This window comes from Larimichthys crocea, chromosome XXI (assembly GCF_000972845.2).
Source record: "Larimichthys crocea isolate SSNF chromosome XXI, L_crocea_2.0, whole genome shotgun sequence".
NCBI lineage: Eukaryota > Metazoa > Chordata > Actinopteri > Sciaenidae > Larimichthys > Larimichthys crocea.
Window position 1 is genome coordinate 1,081,866 of NC_040031.1, and position 9,156 is coordinate 1,091,021.

The 9,156-nt window shown below is 41.3% G+C and overlaps 1 protein-coding gene across 1 annotated transcript; it reads right to left on the reverse strand.

Annotated features, from left to right (window-relative positions):
* Window positions 1-198: 198 nt before the first annotated feature.
* On the reverse strand, window positions 199-9,097 carry dld (deltaD). The gene is made up of 14 exons (XM_019267679.2): window positions 8,944-9,097; window positions 7,779-7,854; window positions 6,873-6,952; window positions 5,936-6,004; window positions 5,698-5,767; window positions 5,346-5,446; window positions 5,113-5,256; window positions 4,380-4,481; window positions 3,846-4,036; window positions 3,576-3,746; window positions 3,281-3,470; window positions 1,935-2,072; window positions 1,660-1,749; window positions 199-1,469 (listed from the first exon to the last, which is right to left on the reverse strand). Exons 1-14 carry the CDS (start codon window positions 8,980-8,982, stop codon window positions 1,404-1,406), a joined length of 1,527 nt encoding a protein of 508 aa, XP_019123224.1. The 5' UTR covers window positions 8,983-9,097; the 3' UTR covers window positions 199-1,403.
* Window positions 9,098-9,156: the final 59 nt, after the last annotated feature.

Sequence of the window (9,156 nt, forward strand, 5' to 3'; positions counted from 1 at the left end):
AAAAATGTTTAAACATTATTGCTTCCAGTTGTTTTACAGTGCATTATGAGTTTGTGTTTGTGAAAGAGAAACACCTTTTACCATTAAAACTAGTCCAATCACACACAAACCAGTTCATTTGAAGCATGATTAATTAGCATAATTAGTTTCAAGTAGTTTCACCTTAAATGTCTTTGAATGTAAACTTCCACACTGAAGTCTTATTTAACTGATTTTATTGATTTTAATCGGGAGAAAAGCAAGAGCAGGCCAGAGCCAATCACAGTGCAGTAATCAAAGCAGGAAACAGTTCATATTTAGAGATTCAGTACAAACCTTCGAACATGTCAGTGACAGTAGGCACTGAACTTAAAGGGGCCATGTGGAGTTTTCTTGTAAACACGTTTATTCAGTGTCACTCACAAAAAAACATGTGGATCAGTGAGCTCGAACAAATCAGTGTTTTTCTTTCCTTTCTAAGCAGATCTGAGTGTTTTAACGCAGCATCGTTTACATCATGTTTGCAGTCTTCTTCTCTGCCTTCACTGCATAGCGTGCTTCATCTGTAGATCAGCAGTAGTGTCCGAGAGGTCTAAAACTCCAGAGGGATCCTTTGAGCTGTCAAATGCTGTTTAATAAATAAGTTAAAACATCTCTGAAACATTTCTGAGAAATCATGCAGTACTTTTTTGTAGATTTTGTGTAATTTTGTTCCCTCAAGTCAACATTTTCCCACACTTGCGCTACTGAGGATTGTATACTTTAAATCTTTACATTTTAAATAAAAGGAAAAATAGTAGTCATTAATTCAGACATTAATAAATATTAATTTGAGGGAACAAATTATGAAAAAAAAAGAAAAAAGAAAAAGCTAGGAATTACTAATGAGTCTAACCTTCTGGGTCAGTAGCGATGCATTTTTTCTAATCTTCACACTAAATATATTATATAGTTGCTGTGAGTGAAGAACGCTTTGAGCCTTAAAGAACAACTTAAAGAGTCAATTTAAGCTTTAAAACTTGAAACAGTTTCCTGCTCTGGTTACACATTATACTTGTTGTGTTAAATTCTGTCACTGTAAAAAACAGACAAACAAAAACTTCTTTCTTTACAAAAGAATTGGCGAACCAAAATAATATTTATATCTCTATGTATTTTAAATGTATTCTAAATGCTCTTCTGGGATCTTTAAAAGTAAAGTATGTGTTTGGCAAGCAAAAAGGACTGATCTGCAGTCAGTGTTTATTCACCGCCCCCTTTATAGTTTTATTGAGAACACTTAAATAACATTAGACCTAAATGTGGTACAGTTTGCATGTACACAGAGGATCTCAGTGGGTTGGATGAAGGTTTTGACGCAGACAAACACAGCTTCCTGTTTCTCCTTGGTTATGTACACTGAAGGTGCGACAGCGGCTGGCTGATTAAAAGTTGATGGCTTTGCCGAAAGAGGCGGCCAGATTTGCTTCTCTGAAGGCCTCTGACACCGTCTGCAGGAGGAGGAGAGGAAAGAGGAGAGGTCAGTTCGAGTATCAAGCTGGTTGTGAATTGAGCCAGTTTGTTTTACTAATTTTAAGATAGTAGGCATTTTCTTATTTCCCCAGGCATGTCATGTGTGTGTTATTCTGATGCAGCTGTGGATGTGTGTGTGTGTGTGTGTGTGTGTGTTGCAGGACGTACAGGATGGGCGTGGCAGACTCTGGCAATGTCCTCACAGGAGGCGCCATACTCCATGGCCAAAGCAGCTTCATTGATCATCTCTCCTGCCCCCTGTAGGTTAACACGTAAACAACAGTGTCAGACATCTGACTGAAATCCTCTTTCAAAGAACATTTTATCATTAGCCACGCTAGCAGCTAATATTAGAACACCTGGTAAGTGGAGTGTAACATGTAGCTATGTCAACACTCATGGAACGCCTGTTTGGCTGGTCTATTTATTCTGAAAGCTCTTACAGATCCGACGATGTGAGCTCCCAGCATCCTGTCAGTCTCCTTGTGACTGAGGATCTTCACCATGCCGTCAGTGTCGGCGTTGGTCTTGGCTCGGCTGTTGGCTGCGAAGGGGAACTTGCCGACTCTGTATGGGATGCCCTGAAGAGGAGAGGAAGAGTCAGACTGAAACTCTGCTGGACGTTCAGATCCAGACAACACAAAAGAAGTTTCCTGTGTCGACTGAAGTTCATCTTAATTTGTTTGTTTTGAGATGATGTCAGATCAACTACACAAAACATCATCACTTTGCACGGAGTCGATTACCCCCAGAGCTGAGACAATTGAAATCGATCAGAAAATTGAAATATTGATAATACATTTATGATGATTCATACCAGATATTACACTTAAAATATAAAAGCAAATAACTTTAAACTGAACATCTTTGAGTTGTGACAGACGTCAACTTAAGTTCTGTGAACTTGTGATGGACCTTTGTCTTTATTTCTGACATTTCATTGACTGATTACTTAATAAAAGCCAGATGTTTCATTTTTCCTCATCTTATGCTATCCTGAATAATTCAACAGGAAGAATATCATTGAGTGCAGTCTTTTGTTACTATGGCCAAAGAATGCTGCTGTCAGTCCAGAACATCCCAACATATGCACAGAATCAGCTTTATATCACATTAGTAGTGTAAGGAAATATGGCCACCAAGTGGAACGAATACGTTTCTGCGGATAGAGATTGCAGACAACAAGAAGGAACTGATATTTTTCAGATATTTTTTTGGGGCCTTTTTTATTTGATAGAGACAGCTGAAGAGTGACAGGAATGTGGAAAGAGAGAGAGAGACGGGGAATGACATGCAGGAAAGAGACACCGGTCGGATTCGAACCCTGGGCCGCTGTGGCAAGGACTGAGCCTTCACACATGGGGTGGATGATCTACCAACTGAGCTAAACGACACATTTATACATATTAAAATTAAGTTCATTACTTTGTCTAGCTGGACATTTTAATTTGTTTTTAACTCATGGGCGGCCGTGGCTCATTGGTAGAGTAGGTCGTCCAATAACCCGATGGTTAAAGTCTGACTGATGAATGACTGAAGAAGTTCATCAAATTTTATATGTTTGATATGTCAATGCTGTGTTCACTACCTGCCTGAAAGTGGCCAAAGGTTTAAATCAATGCAGCACTTATAGCAGGACAGGATGTGCACCATGTAGTTTGGGACACCTCTAACCATTTACACACATTTATTTCACTTAGCAGGCAGCTGTATTTCCTCCTCTTCTAGCTGCTTCTACAATGGTCATTAATGAGTTGTCCATACCTCATCATCACCTCCTGACTCTCACCTCTTCTTTGAGCTGCTCCTCTGTCTTGCCCACCCAGGCCACCTCGGGGTGTGTGTAGATGACTGAGGGAACACAGTTGTAGTCGATGTGCACAGCACCGCCGGCCATGCCCTCCACGCAGATGATGCCCTCGTCCTCGGCCTTGTGAGCCAACATCGGCCCAGCGACCACGTCACCAATGGCATAAATACTAAGGAGGGAGAACCAAAGTGTAAGGAGTTTGTTATGCTTCAGCTCACGTGGTCTGACAACCACGACTGTAAGGTTACGTTATCCAGCCTGAGCTCGAGGGTACCTGGGTACTTTGGTCTGGAAGCGGTTGTTGACAGGGATGCGACCCCTGTTGTCCACCTCGAGGCCAACAGAATCCAGACCCAGGTTCTCGGTATAAGGTCGTCTGCCGATACAGACCAGCAGCACGTCACACGTCAGGGTCTCGTTCTTCCCTCCGGCTGCTGCCTCCACACTGAAACACAAACACATCAACACAGCAGAGTTACAAATGGCTTCTATGATTCACAAGATATCCAAACAGGATCTGAAGACTGAGGAGAGTTTCACTTACGCCACATCGATCTTGCCGTCGGGCCTCTTGGTGGCTCCCATGACTTTGGTGCCGAGCTTGAACTTGAAGCCCTGCTTTTGCAGGATGCGCTGGAAGTTCTTGGACATCTCCATGTCGATGCCCATCCCTCCTACATGGCCCAGGAACTCCACTGCTGTGACTTTAGCGCCCAGACGCTGCCACACTGACCCCTGCAGGACAAGAGGACAAACACTGAGTTATGGGCAGCTCACATATACGAACATGCTGTTATTCATTGTAAATGGGATCTGGAGTTGCCCGCTGACCTACATAGATTTAAAGAAGAGCTAAACGTCATCTAAATGTTCGCTGACACCATTAACTCAAATAAAGTCTGTTCATATGAGTGTAAACTAGTGTATCCTTCTCTACATGACTTCTATTACAGATTTTTCATTATTGTAATTGTGGCTTTGAGTTCTATAAACACTGGGCTACTTTCTAGACTCAGCTTGAGCTACTTTTTGTCAGTCCAATCTGTCAACACTGAACCAGACTGAAGATGATACTGACCAGCTCGACTCCGATGACTCCGGCTCCGATCACGATCAACTCCTCTGGAACTTTCTTCAGGGACAGAGCTCCTGTTGACGACACAACGGTCTCCTCATCGATCTAAAACCAAAGAGAAGCGGTCAGAACTGTAAACATGTTTAAACACAAAGCTACAATAACAGCTCAGGAATCATGTTGTGTCACACACATAATTCATTCTTCACAGTATTGCAAGAATTTATCAACCCGACGTCATTCTTTACATACTTTGAACATTAGTCACAATATCTATCTAGTCACACTTTGTTGGTGATCACATTTATGTCACCATGGGATGGCCATGCAACCATCTCTAGACTGTCATTCAGACAATAGTGATTTACATTTCTTAACCCACATTCTGTAGGGGAAACTTAGTAATCTGGAAATACTTTGGTAATACATGTTCCTATACAAACTAAGCTGCTTAAAATACAAATATTTTCATGTGAACAAAGGGTGAAAAGACGAGTCGCTCATAGTGATGATCTCACAGAGAATGATCACCTGACTCTGCAGTGTTTAGCGTCTTTCATGTAATTTTAAGAAACTGGTTCTACAGGTTGATCTCATGTTGTAATCTCACAGCAACCACTTCTAATGTGATCAATTAATTTAATCCTTTGGTAAAATATTTCTATCCAGATTTCTTACAAATTCTGCTTCTGAACATTGATTTAAATTCTGCGATCTTTGGCCTTGAATTCCATACCGGGATTCCAGGGAAGGGAGTGACCTCGGAGCCAGTGGCGATGAGGATGTTCTTAGTGTTGATGACCTGCTCACTGCCGTCTGCTGCTACGGCCGTCACCTGGTTCTTACCGGTAACCCTCCCAAAACCATTGACATGGGTCACCTGAGGAGAGTGATGTGACACTGTGAGTGCTGTTATTTGAATCAGATCCTTAAAGAGGTGTGAGTGCACAATCATTAAAGAGGCCTGACTTTGTTCTGTTTGAATAGATGTGCGATTCCTCCAGTCAGTGCTTTGACCGCCCCGCTCTTCTGAGCCATCATTTTCTCCAGGTTCAACGAGATGCCCGAGACTGATGGAGACAAAATAAAATAAAATATTAAAAGCTAAGACAAAAGAGGTTTCTAAGTCAATCATCACTATAAATGTAAAATGTGGCCAAAGTCGTGACCCTCAGACTAGTACTTGTGGCCTTCAATATCAGGGTAAGCCACGATGTTGATGTAAAGACAAAACTATGAAAGCCTGAAAGATCCATCAGTACCAGATCTGACCCTCTGAGCTAAACAAAATGTCCCTTTAAAATCCAGTGAAGTCTCTTACTTTCGATGCCTCTGCTTTCAAAGTCTTTGCCATGAGCCAAGTGGTACAAGTAGGAGTTGTTTAGCAGAGCCTGCATACACAAAACACAAAATATCCATTGAGAGGTAAACTTTTTCTTGTGTGCTTGAAGCCTAAATACTGCAGACATTTTTTACCTATAACTACAGTTAATGATGATTCACTGATTCACAGTATGAATGTTTCATGCTCACAAACTACAGATCCAACAGTTTCTTACCTTTGAGGGGATGCAGCCTACGTTCAGACAGGTCCCACCCAGCGTGGCATTTTTCTCAACGCATACTGTCTGTAAGAGGAAGAAGAGGACATTGTGGGTTTTTTTTCCCTTTCGGGGATACAACATACTCTGTCAGCGAGGATTGATAAATGGATGGATGAATAAAGAGAGATGGAGGCAGAGTTGGGGGTGGGGCTCTGTACATTTCTATAGACGCTACCAAGTGACATAGGCATAAAATTACCCAGATCTTCAGCATCATTTATTCAACATTGTTTATTTCACAATAATGACCATCTTACTGTACATTATACATAATACTGAAGACATCTGTTATTCTGAATGAATTAATATCGTCTATTGCAACCTCAAAATGCAACATTATTAAAATGACAGTATATACCATGAAACAATTTTTCAGCTGTCAATTTATTTTATATTCCTTTATTACATTTGTATATATACTTTTTTTTTTAACCTTTATTTATTCAGTGTAGGTTCACTGACAGTGAGGCTCTCTTTTGCGGGAACGCCCTGATCACATTCACACACACACTCACGCCTGGAAGCTGCCCAGCACAACCACAGTCTTTACTGCCAGTCAGTGGTTGGGGCAGCGGTTAGAGAAAGATTAGAGAAGCTTGCTTTAGGCCACCACTGCCCCTTTAAATCAATACACAACTATTTAATCACAGAATTGGATTCAGAGGATTTGTGAAGTTCCTGTGACTTGCACCTGTCTTATTCTGACAAAAACATTCCTGTGTGTGTTTTTTTTTCCATTTCTAATATACTATATTACACAATTTATTAGTATTACGATATAAAATTACACATACTGTGACAGAGGAATAGATCCACATTACCCACCTCTAATTACTTGATACTGAATCTTTTTTTTTTTTTAATAATTCAGTATGTCTTGAAGGCATCTTACCTTGAAACCGAGCTGTGCGGCTTTGATGGCAGCGACGTAGCCGCCTGGACCGGATCCCACCACTGTGACGTCTGCATCAACTACAAAGAAGCAACACAGCAACTTTTTTATCAGCAGCTCAGAGCTGAGATAAAAGACTGGAGAGATTTCAGCCCTCAGTTATGAAAGACAGTACGACTACAGATTAACCGTCTGTTTTAGTTTTGAAGATGTGAGCTGAAACAAGAAGCAAAGCCTCCAAACCTGGTGAAACAGATGTTTTGTGCTGGAATTTATCATTGTTTATTCACTTTCCAGGAATATATTTTACAAGCTAGTTTGAAAGTGAAGACACCGCTATATCTGCTCAGCTGTGAAGCTACGCCGCTATATGTGCTGCAGACAAAGCTGAGAATATTGGAGCAGTTGTCCACTGAAGTGGTTACATTGCTGAGAGCTGCTTCTTGCCTCTCTTTATTTGCAGCTCATAAAGACAAATGCTGGTTCAGCTGATTTGCACAAAAATCTGACCGGTTTAAGCTCGTGGACTGGCCCGACCCTATCACACTGATCAGAGCACTTTATTTTACATTTGAGCTTTATTTTACTTTGGATGATTTCAGCAACTTATTTAGACTTAAACTCCATTTAGATAATAAGTTTTATGGTTTATATAAAGAAAAGACCATCTGTACTCAACTCGTACTTCAGGTCTGTAACGCTCACTTTTATTTGTAATCTCAATACGACAATTTTGGTGAATAACATAAACTCCTTAATATCTCTTATATGTGTCATCTGTTTTAATAACTAAAAAGGTCCAATGTCTTCTAAATAATAAAGAAACAGCCACCCCATATCAGGTTAAAGTTCACAAACGAGCATGTCATTAATAAGGCAGATGATAAGATTCACAGAGACGCTTACTTGCTGCTTTGTCAGCGTAGGTTCTGACGGACACAGCTGCAGCTCCATGCAGTTTGCAGGGAAGGTGGTGGCTCCGCTGTGAGGCAAACCGAACACACAGTCAGAACAAACCTTAGACGGACAACCAAACACAAAACCACCAAATACGGTGTCGCAAGCTGAAATTTAACAAGACAGCTGATATTTCGCTGCACGTGAATATGAGCTTTCCCCCGAATAAGGAGGAATTTAAAAGATTTGCAGAAGAAAAATCAAAGTAGTCAAACCACTTGTCCTCTCAGGCTCGACAATAGCCTGCTTGTTATTTATTGTGTGTATTTCCTTCAGCATAATTTCCTTGTTCCGCTGCTCACTGAGGACAGTGAAGACAGATTGTTGACTGGGGTTCAATGCCTTGCTCAAGAGCACCGAGCAGAGATGCTGAGCACTGTAGATGTAGAAACTGCTAACTCAGCTACGACACACACCTGTCAACGCCGGGTATCGAACCCGCGACTTTACTGCCTTTACCTACACATGTGACGTAAAGACGTCAGTGATGAATACAGCTCCTCAAAGCACAGGAACAATATTTTAACATTAAACATACCGTGTCATCTGTGAGACGATGAGCTGGAAGAGGCTGAGCCTCTGACATAAGTCAGGTTACCAATGCTAACTACTGTGCCGTCAAATAACTACACATACTGTGTCTAACATTACCGAAACATGCAAATATTCTGTAACTTTAACTCAAAACGTGTATAGTTTAGAAATTATAAACCACATAGTTATCACTGTTTCGTCCTAGAACGCATTTTCCTGGAAGATATAGTGGAAACTTTTAACGGCTAACGTGGTGATTTTATTTAAATACAGGCCTTTTTGTTCATTTGGCTAAGGCCGAATTAAAAAGATAAACCTACAGAAAGCAAACAGCATATTAAATGAATATTAAGTCATATAATTTTTGCCAAAAAACCCACAACAACTGTGAACTACAGGTGTTTCCAGCGGAGTCTGGCGTTACGTTCGCCAGACCAGAGTTGTTAGCTGCCCGGCTAGCCAGGCCCGGGCCATAGGTGTGAAAACAGCCGTATTAACAGCACCGACAGCCGGTGAGAGCAGCTAGAGAGCACTCCGGACAACACAGGCTGTTTAGCAGGTTAATAAAATCCATCCTTACCGTGGCCAGAGAACGGTATAACTGAGTCCAGCTCTGCATTTTGTCTGTGTCCCCTCACAGGATCTGTAACCTACAGCAGGCCGAGCAGCCAAGGACTCCTCTCATTGCGCAGGCGCAGTAACAGTCCATTAAAAACACGCCTGTTCGTCGCCTGTGTATGACGACGAAGGTTGTGAAAGCTGAAAACATTTAACTCTATATATATATATATAT

Coding starts and splice junctions, on each gene's coding strand:
- dld (XM_019267679.2), bottom strand. CDS start 8,982: ATGCAGAGCTGGACTCAGTTATACCGTTCTCTGGCCACG. Junction 6,953..7,778: donor CTACGCTGACAAAGCAGCAA/GTAAGCGTCTCT, acceptor GCTTCTTTGTAG/TTGATGCAGACGTCACAGTG. Junction 5,768..5,935: donor TAGGCTGCATCCCCTCAAAG/GTAAGAAACTGT, acceptor TTGTGTATGCAG/GCTCTGCTAAACAACTCCTA.